This window comes from Rhincodon typus, chromosome 6 (genome assembly GCF_021869965.1).
Source record: "Rhincodon typus isolate 14 chromosome 6, sRhiTyp1.1, whole genome shotgun sequence".
NCBI classification, from domain to species: Eukaryota; Metazoa; Chordata; class Chondrichthyes; order Orectolobiformes; family Rhincodontidae; genus Rhincodon; species Rhincodon typus.
The window spans coordinates 42,046,680-42,065,734 of NC_063337.1; the positions used below are offsets into that span (position 1 = coordinate 42,046,680).

A 19,055-nucleotide genomic window follows, 5' to 3' on the forward strand; every position below is an offset into this window, starting at 1 on the left:
CTAGACTCTTCTTCAGAAAGAAGGGTCTAGGCCCGAAACGTCAGCCTTCCTGCTCCTCTGATGCTGCTTGGCCTGCTGTGTTCATCCAGCTCTACACCTTGTTATCTCAGATTCTCCAGCATCTGCAGTTCCTGCTGTCCCTACCACTGGACTTGGCCTCCACCCCAGAGCCCGCCACTAGACCAGACACTACACCCACTTTTGGACATGCCCCAGTTACCCAAAACCAGACCTAATTTCCCCACTCCTATTTCTCTCAAGCCTGCTTCACCATTCAGCATAATTGTGCTGGTCCACATTCTAATCTCCATTTTCCCATCTGCCCACTTTATCCTTTTATTCTCAGAGAATGTGAACATACAAACACAGAGAATCTGTATTCCTATGTATTAGATCATTCCCATTCTCATAGCTCTTACTCAAGAAATATTTCCTCATCTTTGTTCTAAATTATTAGCCAATTATCCTGAGAATGTACAGTATCATGTAGATTCCTCCACCAGGTGAGACATCCCCTTTCATCTACTTCAGAGTGCATGATTCTAATTTACTCAGCCTTGTATTATAGGATAACCCTCTAATCACATGAAACAGTCTAAAGAACCTTCACTGTGCCATCTCTGAGGCAAATATATACTTTCTTTGATATGAACACTCAAACTGCACAGTATGCCAGGTATGATCTTATGAAGTTTCTATACAACTATAGTTCTTCTATTTCTCACATTCCAATCACCTTACATTAATGGGTATCATGCCAGATGTCATCCTTATTGTTTGCTTTCATAAAGCTATGGTGACCTTGTCTAATCATACAATTTTACATTCCAAAATTAGGCATGCTGCTTGGATGAATATTTTTGAAGTGATGGCGTCAGGTAGGCAGGTCTCCAAGAACATAAGGAATGTGTGGTAGCAACATCTGACGTCTGCCTACCATTTAAAAAAAATAACTAATTAAAGAACAATTCAAGCTTGTTATTGACGCAATTGGCTCTAATATTATGTGTTCCACTCTGTTGTTTCCTATGCATCTAGCAAAAGCTTGCTTGAGAGTGAGTCATAATAGATATGAGGATGTGGTGGAGGCTGTCAGTAGGTCTATGGCTACATTTAGCAGCAGTTTCTGCTGGTGAAGGTGATAACATTTGTCAGTATTTTCACTTCATTTAATTGCTTTGAACCAGCCATGAACAGAGATTGAGAAGGAAAAGACAGTGTTGCAGTGAAGTTTAAGCACTCCACTATAGGATCAGGAACTTGTTCTTCCCCATAATGATTGCTCACTCAGTTAGAGGCTTATCCTAGGGAGAAGGAGACAGAGGAAGGCAGCTATCCATGAAAAGTAACAACCACTGGTCAGGAATTTGAGGGACCTACTGCTACGCAAGGCCCTAACAGAGGAGAAATGATGATAGCAGGCTGGCAAATGTAAGAGAAGACACTATCCTCCCCATGGTGACCTACCTGCAGATGTTAGCGAGTTGGTATCTTCACAGACATCATTCCAGGGAGACATTTATATCCCTCTGTGAAATGCTGGCAGCAGAAATTAGTTCCAATTGTTTTAGTGGCCACCCTATGTGTGCACAAACTGTTGGCTGCTGGTAAACTGCAAGCCTGCTCCAGAAGAGTTAAAATGACCAGGTCTTGATCCAGTCCTTGACTTCTAACCAGGATTATATGGCCTCTTTTCCTGCAATGTAAAAGGACGAATGTCCTGAATCTTCTGTTAAGTAAGGCTTTAATTTGTGTACTCAACACGTCTGTTTTCAATGACCAATACCTCTCAATAATCCTTTATAAACTAAGAGGCCTTGCACTTCAGATACCCCCATGGGTGCTCCAAAATCTTGCAGTATCATGCAGTTTGGCATGTCTGCTTCATATTGCCATCTGCACATGACACAGACATTTGTTGCACACAAAGTCCTCACATACTCTCAAAATGGTTGTAAATTTTTCCTTGCCACTACCAAAAGGTTATTCAGCTATTCAGCTTCTTAATGGCCCTCAACCAGATGACCCCATGGCTGCTGAGCTCCTCTGTTACCCACATCCAGGCCTCTTCATCTGGCTGAGAGGTTTCCTTTTGTCATCCCTTGATATAACCTGCTGCCATTCACTTATGTTCTGGAGAAAGATTCACAGAGAATTGTAATTAAACTGTGGGTTGGAGTTTGGACTAGCACTGTCTAATTATCCTGCCATCGTTATTCCTGGCAGACGAGAGATATGATAATGCTGGAAATCATCTGGTTGACTCAAGAATTGGTGGAGAGATAAAGTTAAAGGGTAGTAGATGAGTATTTTTATGAAAACTTCTTATTCAGAAGGGATTGGGCTCAAATATTCATTCTTTCTCGGCAAGGATAATTTATATTCCTCTTTATTCACGGGATGTGGGACTGGCAAGTCTATTTCTAATTGCTGTGAATTGACGGATTTGCTAGGCCATTTCAGATGGAAGTTAAAAGTCAGTCACATCGCAGGGAATCAACTGTAGGCCAGACCAGGTAAGGACAGTCAAATTTACTTATCTGAAGGACATTAGTGAACCAGATGTGTTTCTTGACAGTTGATAAGAGATGATTGTTCCTGCTATAATTCTAAATTTTATTGAATTCAAATTTCACCATCTGCCATGGTGGGATTTGAAACCATGCTCACAGAACATTAGACTAGAGCTGTAGATTACCAGAATAATGACATGACCACAACACCACTGCCTCCACCTAAGCCCATGATTGAGATAATGCTGGCACAATAGCACCAAAATGGAAAAACATCCTCTTACCCACTGCTGCTCCAATGTTTCAATGGCAAAAATGGTCATCTTTCAATGCAGTTATCCTCACATAAGTGACTTCTCCTGCAGTTGCCGCTAAGGACTTCATTTCATGGACTAATCCTTCTTCTACCCAAAAGGCCCAATTGGGCATAGAGCTCCTGTTAAATCAGGGCTGCCTTCCCATTCAACCGCTAACTGACTGGAACTCACTTGGTTCACCATGATGAAACACCAAACCCGGGATTGAGTGACCTGCACATTTCTGGTTCCATCTCACTTACCCCACTGTATGTGTAAAGTTCAGCCCAATGATTTAATTGTATTGTTAAGACTTCCTTTATGATAGATTTCAGCATTTCCTGATTACTGGTGTCAAGCTAGCTGGGCTGTACTTCATAGCTCTTCTTCTCCCCCTTTCATGCAAAGCAGTGTCAAATTTGCTGACATCAAATCTACTGGGACTGTCTGTGGAATCTAAGAATTTTGGAAGTTCATAACCAGTGCATCTGTTATCTCTGGAGTCATCTGTTTTAGAACATAGAATATAGGTCATCAGGTCCTGGGAACTTGTCAGTTTTTAGTCTCTACAATTTGTCTAGTATTTTTTTAACGAATGATATTAAATATTTTTTAGTTTCTAGCTTTTATTGGCCACTAAGGTTACTCTCTCTATGTAATTTATCTTCTGTGAAAGCAAACACAAAACATTTGTTCAATATCTCTGCCAATTCATCATTCCCCACAATAGTTTTTCCTGTCACTGTCCCCTCAGGGACCAACATTTACTTTATTGGTTAATGGACAAATAAAAAAAGAGTATGGATAAATGGCGCCTTTTCAAATTGGCAGCCTTTAAGAAATGGATCATTGCTGTGCCTTCAACTAATTGTAATCTATATTAATGACTTAGATGAAAGACAAGGGAAAATACAAGCAAGTTTCCTGAAGGCACAAAGGACAGGAGAATATAAATGAGATATAAACATTGAGTTGGTAACTCGGTATCAGATAGAATACAACATATTAATGTCTGAGGTTATTCACTTTAGAGATTCAAAGAGAACACAGTATTTTTTAAAATACATGAAATCTTCCAGTATCTTTCAGTTCCTTTATGTACTCTTACAAGAAGCTTAAAGCTGTATTCTTCTGTCCTTTGTGCCTTCAGCAAACTTGCTTGTATTACCCTTTGTCTTTCATCAAAGTCATTAATATAATTGTAATTAGCTGAAGCCACAACAGTGATCCATTTCCTAAAGGCTGCCAATTTGAAAAGACACCATTTATCCATACTCATTTTTTTTAAAGCTGACATGCAGTACAGCAAGCAATTAGGAAGGCATCTGACACCTTGGTTTTTGTTGCGATGTGACTAGAATACAAGAACAAGGAAATTTTGCTACGACTATATAGAATTTTGATGAGACCATAATTGAACTGTGCCTTCCCAGGAATGGATAAATTTACCTTTAAAGGTATTGCAGTAAAAGTTTATTTGACTGATGGGATGAAAGGGTTTTCCTGTGGTGAAAGACTGAGTAAATTGGGATTCTAACATTGGAAGTTAGAAGAAGCATCTTATTGAAACAGATGAAAGCAGAAAGAGTATGGGTAATGGGGTAACAAGGTGTAGAGCTGGATGAACACAGTCCTGATCAGATGTCACTTTTGCAGATTTATCTTCCACATAAACCAAAATGCTTCTCCCTTCCTGGGAAAATATTTTCCAAAGTTAACAAATGATATGTGGAGAAACATAACTGAAGTTTTATTTAATTACAAATCAGTGAAATAAGAAAACATGATGTCTAGAAAATGATAGTGTAACATTAAATTTCACACAGATCACAAGTTACCCCAAATCTTTAAATTTGAAATTGGCTGGTGTGTACTCATGTCTAGGTTGTTAATAATCTAAAAGGGCTATTGATCTATATACCAACCTCGGTCTAATATCACTTGCCTCCCTTCAAATAACACAACCATTGACTACTACTCCCTACTATCTTTCCCTAATTCAAATTTGTATCCTTAAAACCACTGCCTCCTTAACTCGATGGCTTCACATTTTTCTAATAACTTAATTTTGCTGTACTTTTCCAAAGCCATTCGAAACTCTACGTGACAGAAGGTTCCAACCTTGGAAGGATGGAAGCTCCAGCAACACTAATGGGTGTTTCCTCTGCAGGATGGAGAACATGAGGTGTCTTTATCTTGAGGTGCCTCTATCATGAGGTTTCCTCTGAAAAGGTTTTGAATATAATTAAATAAAGAGTGGCCATGGTTGCCAGCTCATTCCCATGGAAGGAACATGATTCTACAGAATGGCCTCTGGCTGGAACGATGGCCCACTGATCAATCCTTGTCCAGTGGAGGGTGAAAATAAAAGGCCTTTTTGGTACGTCCTTACTGGCTGCCCAGTAGATGCTATCAGGCTCCTACCAGGTATGATCCTTAATGGAGAACCATGTACCTAATCTTCCTACAAATAGGTAGTTAATTATTCAAATTTGCCAGCGCAGTTAGGTGGCTAGCCTGTCCTGGCAATAATCTGCCTCCATGAAGATCTCAGAATTCTGGTCCCAACTCCTACATCCCTGCCAGACCGGGAACATTTCACCCTCACACTGTGGTTTGGACTCCTAATATGGCCAGGCCAGGGCCACTGAGCTCCCGACTTCCTTACAGCATTGGTTCAAACATGGACAAAAGAGCTGAATTTCAGAGGTGAGGTGAGAGTGACAGCCTTGATATCAAGGCTGCATTCAACTGAGGGTGGCATCAAGGAGCCCTAGCAAAACTGGAATCAATGGGAATCCGGGGGCAAACTCTCCACTGGTTGGAGTCATACCTGACACATAGGAAGATGGTTGTGGTTGTCGGAGGTCAGTCATCTCAGCTCCACGACATCTCTGCAGGAGTTCCTCAGGGTTGCGTCCTAGGACCTACCGTCTTCAGCTGACCTTCCCTCCATCATAAGGTCAGAAGTGGGGATGTTCGCCAATGATTGCACAATATTCTGCACTATTCATGACTCCCCAGATACTGAAGCATCCATGCCCAAATGCGACAAGATCTGGACAATATTCAGGCTTGGGCTGACAAAGTGGAAGTGACCTTCATACCACACAAATGCGAGGCTATGACCATCACAAATAAGAAACTATCTAATCACCATCCCTTGACGTTCAATGGTGTTACCATTACTGAAACCCCCACTGTCAACATCCTGGGGTTTATCATTGACCAGAAACTCAACTGGATTCACCACATAAGCACAGTGGCTACAACAGCAGGTCTGAGGCTAGGAATATTGCAGAGAGTAACACACCTCCTGACTCCCCAAAGCCTGTCCATTACCTACAGAGCACACGTCAGGAATGTGATGGAATACTCCCCACTTGCCTGGTTGAGTTCAGCCCCAACAATACTCAAGAAGCTTGACATCATCCAGGACAAAGCAGCCTGCTTGATTGGCACTACATCCACAAACATTCACTCTCTCCACCATCGATGCTTGGTAGCAGCAGTGTGTACTATCTACAAGATGCAGTGCAGAAATTCACCAAAGATCCTTGGACAGTACCTTCCAAATCCACGACAATCTCCATCTTAGGAGAAATATGGAAACATTGCCACCTTCAAGTTCCCCTGCAAGCCACTCACCATCCTGACTTGGAAGTATATCCCTGTTCCTTCACTGTTGCTGAGTCAAAATCCTGAAATTCTGTTCCTAATTGTTTTGTGGGTCAACACACAGCAAGTGGACTGCAATGGTTCAAGAAGGCAGCTCACCACCACCTTCTCAAGGGCAACTAGGGATGGGCAAGAAATGATGGCCAGCCAGCAATGCTCACATCCCACAAAAATGAATAATTTTAAAAAATGTGGCATTGCAGAATTAGGTGCTATATCTTAAGTTGAATATCGTTTCTTCACACTTCCACAAATATTGGGATGTTTTTGTGAAATTCAATCACAAAAAAAGAAATGTGAAATTATTCAAGTAAAGGAGACAATTTTCAGCAGACACTTCTATGGTGCAACACTATCAGGAATATTTCTGTTTCAACACTGCATATACTTTTGTGGCATTGAGTTAATATTATGTGAATGCAAGGACACAAATTCAATACTTTAGTGGAATTTCTAATCCTTGGGGGCACTGTGCTCCATGACTGTAAAGCAGCATTATGTCTCTGTTGAAGGATAAATTAATTGTGCATATCACAATAGCCTTTTATAGAGAGGGGCCTTTAATTATCTGGAATGATACTTGGATTAGTCTAGTTGCATTGCCTAGCCAAAAAAGTTTGATGCCCTGGTGAACTATTCACTTCATTCCTGCTTGTTATGTGCATCAGTTGTGAAAAAAGGAAACAAATCAGTAAAATTTGGACATGACAGAACTGAACCAAACTCCTCTTGTATGCCTTAATATGGAAATCTAGTTTGGACCAGTACTGTCATTTCCAAGTTTTACTAGCTTTTACTTTTTTTCTTTCTGGTGCCATCACCTTTACTGTTAATAGTCTGAGTATCTGGTTTATTTATGCATTTTAACATTAGTATCCTTAAGTAATAAACCTAAGATGAAGTGCGGAAAACGTGCCTACCCAATTAGTCTTGAAGCTCTAACCTGTAATATTGTGGGTCAATCTTGGTGATACTCAAGGTATTCTTCTTTAAGTGTTTAACTCTGACTTTATTCATTAATCTGAGTGTTTAATAGCATGTTTTGTTTCAATTGCAGGGAATTAAAAAGAGATCCACAAGTGTCCAACAGATGTCCCTTTGCAGATCACTCTGTCAAAGATGAGCTGGAAGATGTCTCAGGAATATTACAATCCTCAGCAAACGTTCTTGGTAAAGTTGTTTTGTTATGCTATATGTCAACTTAAAGAGACTGTTTTAGCTTGGAAAGGATTCCTGTAGGTCAGAAATTGCATGGGTGCCATTTTGATTCTATTCAATACAGGGATTGAAATTTCTGTTTGTAAATATTCCAGTTGAAGAATTTTATATGCAGCTTTGTAGAATATAGATTTGATGGTGATTTATTACTCTGAACTACTTCCCTATTTTATACCTTTGAAATGGCTCCTAATTCAAATTGTAATTTCTGACTTGGTTACTCTCCATGTACTTCAATTCTTTTTAAAGATGATCTGCTTTCTTAAATTCAATGAAGTACATGTTCAGCAATTGGAAAACTGGCAAATACAATAAAAACCTCTTAAGATCATATTCAACTTGTAGACCAACTAAATATTCTTAAAAGGTATTTGTTGTGTTATGTCTCATAGTCAGGGGATCAACACGCCTTTTAAAAGACATGCTCATGCTAGATCACATACAATGATAGTGATGATTGGGCTATGAAGGTCTTGTATACCATCTGACTTGACCTGCTTTTTTTTTTGTAATTTTCCTACACAATCTACTAAAAAACAACTAAATAGCTCTTCAAAAACTGGTAGGTGTACCAGTGGTGCTGTTGAGGTTTTCCTACAACCTGACATCGATGACATGTTTTACAGAATTGCACTGTGTCGTTATGAAGTCTCAGCCATGTAAAATACTTGTTTATCAATGCCTGTGTTTCCTGTATTCCTATGTGACCTGCCATAAGAAGTCAGTTATTGGAAACTTGGAATGATTCTTATGTTAGGCAGTGTTTGACATGGTTTGATAGAATTATTGTTATAGGGGACTCCCCTGTCAGGGGCATAGACAGGAGATTCTGAAGCAATGAGTGTAAATTTAGGATGATTTGTTGCTTTCCTGGTGCTAGGATTAAGGACGTCTCTAAACGTTTCCATCGTATTGTTAAAGCTGAGATTGAGAAACCAGAAGCTATTGTACACGTTGGTAGGAATGACATTTTTAGGGAAAATATTAAAACAGTACAGATTGAATTTAAGAGGTTAGGTAGAAGATTAAAAAATAGAACCTTAAAAGTAGTAATTTCTGGTTTATCCCAATGCCAAAGTCAAACAAGGCAAGCAACAAAAGGTTAAAGGAGATAAATCAATGGCTGAAGAGCTGGTCTATTGTTCAGGGATTCAAGTTTTTTGGACAATTGGAATGTCTTTTGGGATAGAAAAGACCTGTTCAAAAAGGGTGCGTCTAACCTAAACTGGAAAGGGACCAATATCTTAGGGAGATTTTCTCATTCCATTAAGGGAGACTTTATACTGATAGAGAGGGGAAGTGGAGGAATTCTAAGTAGCAGTGTAAACAGAAGGATTGATGGGGAAGGTTCTGAATGTGAGGAGAGCAAATCAATTAGTAAAGAAAGACAAGAACACTCAGAGTATGTAGTAACTCTGAAGAACTAAACTGCATTTATATCAATGCAAGGGTTCTTACAGGTAAGGCTGATGAACTTGGGGCATGTTTAAGAACACAGAATTGGGACATCATAGGTATTACAGAAACTTGGCTGAGATAAGGAAAGACTATCAGCTCAATGTTCCAGGTTTTAGATGCTATAGGAAGGATAGAAAAGGAGGCAAAAAAGGAGGGGGATGGCATTTTTGATTCAAGAATACATTACAGCTGTAACTAGGGAAGATATTTTGGAAAAATCATCCAGTGAAAATATATGGGTATAAATCACATATAAGAAAGAAAAGATCACTTTGATGGGATTGTACTATAACCCACTCCGCAACCCAATAGTAATAGGGAAATTGAGTAACAAATATGTAGGGAGATCTCAGATATATGTAAGCATAATAAAGTTGTAATAATGGGGGATTTTAATTTTCCAAACATTGACTGGGGCTACTGTGGTATCAAAGTTTAGGATGGTGCAGAATTTGTCAAATTTGTTAAAGAAAATTTTCTTTATCAATATGTAAATGCTCCTTCTAGAGAAGAAGCAAAATTAGACCTCCTTTTGGGCGATAAGGCAGGGCAGGTGACTGAAGTAAAAGTGAAGGAACACTTTGGGTCTAGCGATCATAATTCTATTAATTTCAAAATGATAATGGAAAAGGATAAGCCTTCCATAAAAGTTAAAGTTTTTAATTGGAGTAAGGCAAATTTTAATGGTATGAGATAAGAACTTTCAAAAGTTGATTGGAGTTGACTGTTTGCAGGTAAAAGGACATCTGACAAGTGGGAGATATTCAAGGGTGTGATGACGAGAATTCAGAGCCATTATGCTCCTGTTAGACTGAAGGGTAGGGGTGATAAGATTAAGTAACAATGGATGATTGAGGTATTGAAGAATAAAAACAAACCTTATTTTGGATATAGACAGCTCGGTTCAATTGAATCTCTTAATCAATATAAAGGGTGTATGGGCATTCTTAAGAGAGAAATCAGGAAGGCAAAGAGGAGATATGAGATAGCATTGGCAGATAAGGTTAAGGATAATCCAAAGAGATTCTACAAATACATTAAGAGCAAGAGGATAACTAGAGAGAGGGGAGGTCCTCTTAAAGATCAAGGAGGTTGTCTTTGTGTTGGATCCCAGGAATGGGAGAGACACTAAATGAATATTTCATGTCAATTTTTACTGTGGAGAAAGAAATGGTGTCTAGAGAATGCAGAGAAATAAACTTTGATGCTTTAAAAACAGTTCACATTACAGAAGAGGAAGTTCTGGAGGTCGTAAAGAATATAAAGGTGGATAAATCTCTGGGGCCTGATCTAATGGTCCCAGAATGTTGTGGGAAGTAAAGGAGGAAATTATGAGACTCCTTGCAGAAATATTTGTATCATCTATAACTACGGTTGAGGTGCCCCATTACTGGAGGGTGGCTAATGTTGTATCTTCGTTTAAGAAAGGCTGTAAGGAGAAACCGGGGAACTATAGACCTGTGAGTCTGACTTCGGTTGTGGATAAATTTTTGGAGGTGATTATATAAGATAGGATTTATAGACATTTAGAGAGGCAAGAATTGATTAGTGATAGTCAGCATGGTTTTGTGTGAGGAAAATCGTGTCTCACAAACTTGCTTGAGTTTTTTTGAGGAAGTTACCTAAAAGATTGATGATGGCAATGTTTATTTGGCTTTAGTAAAGCCTTTGACAAGGTTCCGCATGGTAGACTAATTAGTAAAGTTAGGTCACATGGGATTCAGGGGGAGCTTGCCAACTGAATTCATAATTGGCTTAATGGCAGGAGACAGAGAGTAATAGCGGAGAGTTGCTTTTCAAACTGGAGGCCTGTGACCAGCATTGTTCCATAGAGGTTGGTTCTGGGTCCTCTTCTGTCTGTCATTTATATAAATGATTTGGATGAGAGTATAGAAGGCATGGTTAGTAAGTTTATGGGCGACACTAAAATAGGTGGCAAAGGGGACAGTGAGGAAGGTTTTTCTGAGATTACAAAGGGATCTTGATCAAATGGGTCAATGGGCTGAAAAATGTCAGATGGAGTTCAATCTGGATAAATCTGAGGTTTTGCATTTTGGGACAACAAACAAGGGTAGGGCTTAAAAATTAACGGTAGGGGCTTGAATAGTGTTGTAGAACAGAGGGACCTAGTGGTGCAGGTACATAATTCTTTGAAGTTTGCGTCACGTATAGACAGGGTGGTTAAAAAGGCATTTGGCATGCTTATCTTCATTGCTCACTCCTTTGAGTATAGGAATTGGGAAGTCATGTTGAGGTTGTACAGGACATTGGTGCGGCCTCTTCTGGAATACTGTGACCAGTTCTGGTCATCCAGTTGTAGGAAGGATACTATCAAGCTGGAGAGGATTCAGAAGAGATTTATCAAGATGTTGCTGGGTTGGAAGGTTTGAGATATAAAGAAAGGCTGGATAGGCTGGGACGGTTTTCACTGGAGCATAGGAGGTTGAGAGGCGACCTGATAGAAGTTTATAAAATAATGAGAGGTATAGATAGAGTTAATGGTATTTGTCTTTTCCCTAGTATAGGGAATTTGAAGGCGAGGGGGCACATTTTAAGGTAAGAGGAGAGAGATTTAAAAAAGACATGAGAAGCAAATTTTTTACGCAGAGTGTGTTTCACGTGTGGGATGAACTTCCGGAGGAAGTGGTGGATGTGAGTACAATTACAACGTTTAAAAGACATTTGAATAGATACATGAATTGGAAAGGTTTGGATGGATGTATGTCAGGAGCCAGCAGGTGGAACTAGGTTAGTTTGGGATTATGTTTGGCATGGACTGATTGGACCAAAGGGTCTGTGTCCATGCTGTCTGAATCTATGACTCTCTGTGCTACTCACAATATCTCCTTATGATATCTGGGCAGTACCATTATTTGATGAACAAGTATCCACTCTTCGTTCACAGGTCTGTGAGGATATCTCCATTTCCTCATCAGAATTCTGTTGTGAATAGAATAATACTATGGAACTCCTTCAGCCTCAGCTTCAATGTGAGCTGTCTTTGCTAACTTACGTAACCCTGGATCTGCTTCCTGAGTCTCAGTTAATGAAGACATGCCAAACACTTCTTTTGAATTATCTTTATTCTTAAAGAGACTTTTGGGAACCTTAACATCTACTCATGGTATTACTGACTTCTGGTGATGCACATTGTTTAGCCATTGCTATGGTCACTACACATGATGGAAATAGATCCAGAACCTGTTCATGTGACTGTTCTGTCTCTTTAGCTCAACTAGATTTTGTGATTATAGGTGAAACTATGACAATCACTCTTGCTAAATCATTCCCCAAGAGTAAATCAAATCCTCCCCAGGTATTTTCACATTTACCCCGACTACCACTAGTCCAGACAGTAAGTCATTCTGCAATTGGACTTTGTACAATGGAACTGCCTATCTCATTTACTAATATTTTAGCTTTCATTGAACTCTAGGAAGACTAAATCCTTCTCCAGCAAGAGAGATTTAATAGCCTCTATATCCTTAGTTATTCTTAATTGCTTGGATGCTTCCTTTGATGAACAAGGACTTATCTTCCCTCTTATACAAAAACCCTTCATATCAATTATCTATGCTGTGTACTTCCTCTGCCAATACAGCAGTATTTACCCCGGTCTCTTAGATGTAGTTTGTGACCTTTCCCTTCTGAGTTTTCTTTTTAGATTTAGTTTTGCCAGCTCCAATAATTCCAAAGGTTTCACCCTCAACTTCCAACATTCTAAATGAATGTGTCTCACCTTGTTACAACGGAAAAACCTTGGCATCCAATTTTCCCCTCCAGCCTTAATATTTTCCCTTCTCATCTGAGCACAGGACCTTGGAACATATCCATTTTTACCTTGGTACTTTTCTTCCTTTCATTCTTTCATTTTCTATAACTTTGGAATTTATGAGGGTCACAGAAAAAGTGTTTAGTTTTATGGATTAGTTCATAATCATCAGCCATAATTTCTGCCTGTACAGCAATTGCAATCCTTTAGTTCTCAATAGGGGTTGTAGAAAATTTTAAAATTCTTTTAAGTGAATAATTTTTCTAAGAGCTTCAAATGCTCATATTCACTGTCAAAATTACTTTGCTCACAGCTTAAAATCAATATAAAATCAATGGAAGGCACGGTGGCTCAGTGGTTAGCACTGCAGCCGCAGAGTGCTAGGGCCTACATTTGATTCCACCCTTGGATGACTATATGGAGTTTGCACATTCACCCTGCATTTCTGTGAGCTGCCTCTGCATGCTCTGGTTTCCTCCCTCAGCCCAAAGAAGTGCGGGTTAGGTAGATTGGTCATGCTAAATTGCCCATGGTGTCCAGGGACATGTAGTTTATGTGGATTACCCATGGGAAATACAGGATTACAGGGATAGGGTAGAGGTCTGAGTCTGGTTGGGATGCTCTTTGGACAGTCGGTGTGGATTCGATGGGCTTAAATGGCCTGCTTCCATACTGTAGGGATTCTATAAATATAGGTTTGCCCAGGTTGTTTCCTTACATTCCAGGAACTTTCCCAGCATGCTTCAGGCACTAGCAATATGCAGACAATATAGTTTTCTTTGCAGTGTCAGAATTCCAAGAATTGTCTTTTTGTTGTGAAGAATAAATATTCTGTGCTTTAGTTGTCATCGTATTCTGCATGAACAATGTCCAGTCCTCTTCTGCTCAATTCCTTTGTCTAGCTATTTCTCCAATGACATAAAGAAAACATCCATAACCTTTTCCACAAGTTTTGGTTGGACTTGTGCAAACAATCTGCTCCTAAGTGAACTTCAAATTATGACTTAACTTCACCAGAGCCTGCATCAGCATCTGACATTACCTGTTTCAACTGCATAATTTTAAGCTGCTATTAATGCTTTCTCCTTTTCTCTTTCTCTTTGTATTTCTAATTTTAGTCTTCTAACTTTCGTTAATTTCAATTTCATTTCCTGTTATCCTAATTCAATTTCTCCTTTCTTGTCTTTTTCTTCCCTTTCGAATTTCAACTCCAGTTTCTCATTTCACTCCTCATTTGGAAGCTACTTTAACTGCAACTGAATATCATCTGATTCTGATGTTTCACTACTCAGAATATGCAATCTCTCTTGTAATTCCTCTAAATCCATATACCATGAGATTAATTAAATGATTGTATCTGCCAGGCAACGCTACTTCCAGTTTACTTACCAAATCAATCAATCCTCTCTTTGAAAGTTCCCTTAAGACTGCCAGGAAGAACTCTGCACCTGCTGGATGTTTGCCATTTCCAGTATTATATCATAAATACAGTATAGAACCTGATGTTTTCCTTCACCTGTGATATTTACTAATATCACACCCAATTACTTGCTGCCTTTGTTTCAAATTAATCCCGGACAAGCCCCCAAACTTTGTTATGCTTCACTGGGTTAGCACACTGGAAATCAAGCCAAAATCAATCAATTCCCAAAGATTCAAGATTTAGATTCCCAATTCACCTGTTTTATAGCCCCAGGTTGTCAGAAAATACAGACCAGGTTTCTACACTTAACAGGAATTATTATTTATTATAAGTAATTACACTCTAGCTACAAATAAATAATTATGAACCATTGGCATATAATGCCAGTAGTCAAAGCTCCAACCCCCTTGTATACACACAGTTACTGACATATACCAACAAATATAGACAGGAAAATATATGGTTTTTATGAGCATGGGGAAAGAATGGGAAGGCAGTTCAGTGGTTAATGTGTACAGGAGTTTACAGTTATGGTTCTTCTGCTTATCAGAGTGCTGCTTCCTGCACTTCCTTCTGTGGATTCTTTTACTTGTGTGTAGGAGGAATAGGATGATTAGTTTACATTTCTAAAAGGTACTTGACTTATTAATTAAAGGTCACAGTTTACAGCAACTGCAAAAGGAAAAATTAACTGGCTTTCTACAGGCTTAAAGTGTTTCGACTGCAGACAGCCTGTGGAGATCTGATAGTTTCTCCCTCTCTTGCTCAACAGTTTGGGAATGTGAACCATCTGGGAACTAATCACATGGTGTTGACAGGCTGAAAAGCTTTATCATTGATAACCGGTCACTAGTCCACAGTACTCAAAGTCTGGTTATCAGACTAAGAGTACTTTATAGTTTAAGTATGATTTTCTTGGATTCTGCTTTTGTTTATAGGTTCAAATATTATGTGTGCTTTGTTTAGCAGTGATTAGGCTTGCTAACCACCAAGTATACTCAATCTAAATCATTTTCAACACCATCCAGAATTATTTTGATGCAATTCAATAAGTTTTCATGTTGCCTATTTTCCCGGAGTACAGGGAACCTGTTGGCTTAAATTTAATTTGCTGTCGTTTTTCTTATTTAACTGTTCTGTCATGAGAGATGATATGGTTGATTCATACAAGTAAACCAACAGAAATTATTTGACTGCCAAAACAAACAGATGTTGAATTAGTTGCTACAGTTCCTTAAATGGCATTTCACACAGTGGATTTGGCTTTGAATCTATTTAGGAACAACTGAATTAAGACTTTTCATCTGTTAGGATAAAGTGTTTATGTGAATGAATTTTGGTGGTGCAAATGTGACACCACAACTGGTTCAACCACCAACCTCATGGGAAGTGGGAAGAAATCACATTGAATTATAGGCTGTTTGCAGGACCAGGGGCTAATTTAAATTACTTTGTTGGACTAGTATCCACTTTAGGTATTTTGAGGTGAAATATAACTGTTTATGCAATATCAGTATCAAGCACAGGTCATGTGTAATATAATGTAAGTTTGAACACTGTGCTCTCCAGCACTGACATTTGATAAAAATAGGATTCTTTCCTTAAAACAGAAGACATTAAAAAAATTAGGTTGGAAATGTGTGGCATTGAGTTATGTTCATCAGTGCACATATTCTGACATATTGCAATACAAAAGTAACATTATTTTGTATTGTTGATTATTAAAGCTATTTGTCTTTCTCAGGTTTGGAGATTGAAGAACTGCGAGAAAAATTTGGTGAGGAATTGTTCTGCATTTGTTTTGAAGAAAATGAAAGAGTCCTGCGAGCAGTTGGAAGTACACTGCAGGACTTTTTTGTTGGGTTTAATGCTTTACTGGAACATGCAAGAACATCCAATAGTAAACATGATGGGTTTGAGTCCCCTTCTTTCCTATGCAAAGATTCAACTGATGGTACTTTGATGCTTCATTACTTTTATCCACACAAAGTTGTTGGATTTGCAATGCCTGGATTGATCAAAGCTGCAGCACAGAAGATCTATCAGCTGGAAGTTGCAGTGGAGCAGGTGCTCAATGTCCCTGAAAAGTTATCCTCAGTTGGCACAGACCAGAATAATTGTCTTACCTTCATTATCAAAGTATATAATGATACAACTGATATGAAAATACTTCCACAAGGTTTAACCCATTCTCCATCTGATCTAAAGATAAGCATTGTTACTTTCTGCAGAACTTTCCCATTCCACTTCATGTTTGACCCAAGTATGTTGATCCTTCAACTTGGAGAAGGACTCAGGAAACAACTGAAATATGAAGCGCATAAGATTCTGAGATTTCAGGATTGCTTTGAGATTGTTTCTCCAAAGATTTGCTGCAGTTTTCAAAAGATTCTGTCAAAGCTGGTCACACCGTTTGTCATTCGAGCCAAGCCTGATGGAAGTGGACTGGGAGATCATGACAAAGTAAGTGCAAGACATTGGATTTCAAAAAAGACTGTCAACAGCAGGCAACATTCCTGAATTTGGAAGTTTAAAAAAAAAATCTAGCTCCTTGGAAATCCTGAAAATATCTTGCTTTTCATAAATACACAGGTTGTAGGTTGAGCAATTGTGATTGTTAACAATCTTTATATCTTTTGTCATAAGATCAATCCCTTGGCTGTCTTGACATTTTTGTGTATATTTGTTCTGTGTTTCACAGCTGGATGATGGTCAGGAGTTATGTTGGTTGTGGAATTATCTTTCTCCGTCAGTTAAGAGCTTGCAGAAGAACACCATCCTTTGGCTCTTAGTTATCTTGCTGTGGAGAGTTTGTATTTGAAATGTTTTGCTGCAAAGCCAAGGTCTGTGTAGATGGCATCTATAACAGATCATATTAAGTCACATCTACAAGTTGTATACTGCATATTTGTGCTGTGGTTCTTTTATGTTTATATTTTTATTATGTAAAGTTTTTCTCTAAGTAATAGCATAGTTTTTACAGTGGCGAAGAAACATTTTACTGAGGGTGAACACTAAAATTTCAAGGCACAGGAGAAAGCCATTAGGCCTTTTGTTTTTATCTGCCTTTCAACGTATTGCTAACTTAGTGACCTTAACTAGACTATATCCATAATTGGTTGTATGTTGCTTAAGTTGTACATTGACACAACAATGAGTTGACTCCACCAGATATTTCAGAGCTTATTAATGAATATTGTTATCACATGCTCTCTGCCCAGTTTGAACTTGCACAGGAGTGAGATGATGGGCTTTATGCAGAATGTCATAAACAAGCAACCTTTTAAAATGATAGGACTGTGGCAATTTAAGGTGAAATGGAAGCATTAAATATTGTTGTAGTTTTTCTTAAAAACAACACTCAAAAAGAATTTTTGAAAAGTTTACCGCCTGTTTACAGACTGTGATGGTGGACGGTGGTGATATTGGGGAACATTTAACACTGTGTATTGTGGTTAGGGGAATGTGAATGCTACTTAATGGAAATTAAAATGAAAAAAATACATTTAGACAAGAAGTCTGTAGGCAAGTGATGGAATGGCACTGCTCTGGCCCCTTTGGATGATTGGTAAAGTGAGAAAGATCAGTGTGAGGAAGAGTATTTTCCTTGCAACCCCATGGCACCGCCCAGAAGACTACAATGCACCAAATCTGTCAGGCATTGGCAGCTCTACTCCATTCTCTCTTCTGTCACATGTTACCATCTACTGGAGAATAGAACACCGTGAGGTAAAACAACTCAATCCCACATACTGGTACATGGTCCAAGTCTCTGCACCCCAGCGTGTTGCCTGGCAATGTGTTTCACTTTTCCAGTTTTTTGTATCATAAGACACAGATGGGAGAGTCCATCGAACCCATCTTAATTAATCCATACAGAATGATTGTAATGACTCAATTTAGATGCAATTAGCAATTCATAAAACCAGTTCTGAGGAGATGAGAATCCATTAAACATTACAGAGTCCACAGATGGTTGAGTTTCTCCTGACTTCTTAATCCCATAGGCTTAGAGTGTCATTGTTGAATGGAACGTGCAGCATGATGTGATTATTGTATTTTTTACATTATTGAATTCCTGATTCTGATATGTCCAAGAATTTAGAATCAGCTGAAGCAAAGGAACAGTTTTTTTTTACCCTTTTTAAAAATTATGTTAACATGAGATGGTTAGCTAACACCACAAAATTACAGGAAGGCTTGCTTTTGGACCCTTGAGTATTCTGAGTACATGGATGCTAGTTAACAAGTTGCAGGTTAGCCATTTAAAGAACATAATTTAACAATTGAAGTGAAATACAAATGTAGCTAGTTGTGCTATTGACCTTCAGAAAACCAAACAGTGCGGGATCATTTATATTTTGAAAACCTAGCACCATTTCACTAAATTATCTGTTTATGCTTATAAAATGTTGTTTAGCATGCAACCATTTTAAACTCTTCTGACCTTCTATCAGTTTCTTCTCCTCTGTACATTTCTGAATGTGTCTTACAGACGTCTTGAGAGTGTCATTTTGTATATTTACTGAATTTGATTCTGGAGATTAATTTTTAACTTTTTGTGCAATCTCACCCTGTCCCACCAACAGCCTGCAAATTGTGGAGGTGACTGACTCTGATATTTTTATTTGTGTTCTGAGTCAAGTGGAACAAGTGAGCTGAGGGCAGTGGTATCCAAATACAGTGGTCCCCATCGA

The 19,055-nt window shown here is 38.7% G+C and overlaps 1 protein-coding gene across 1 annotated transcript in view; it reads left to right on the forward strand.

Annotated features, from left to right (window-relative positions):
• Window positions 1–5,115: 5,115 nt before the first annotated feature.
• gucy1a2 (guanylate cyclase 1, soluble, alpha 2) overlaps window positions 5,116–19,055 on the forward strand; it is a 133,627-nt gene continuing 119,687 nt past the window's right edge. The window contains exons 1-3 of the mRNA XM_048597948.1: window positions 5,116–5,189; window positions 7,545–7,657; window positions 16,103–16,821. Of these exons, the coding sequence (XP_048453905.1) occupies window positions 5,116–5,189; window positions 7,545–7,657; window positions 16,103–16,821 (906 nt within the window). The remainder of the gene's footprint in view (window positions 5,190–7,544; window positions 7,658–16,102; window positions 16,822–19,055) is intronic.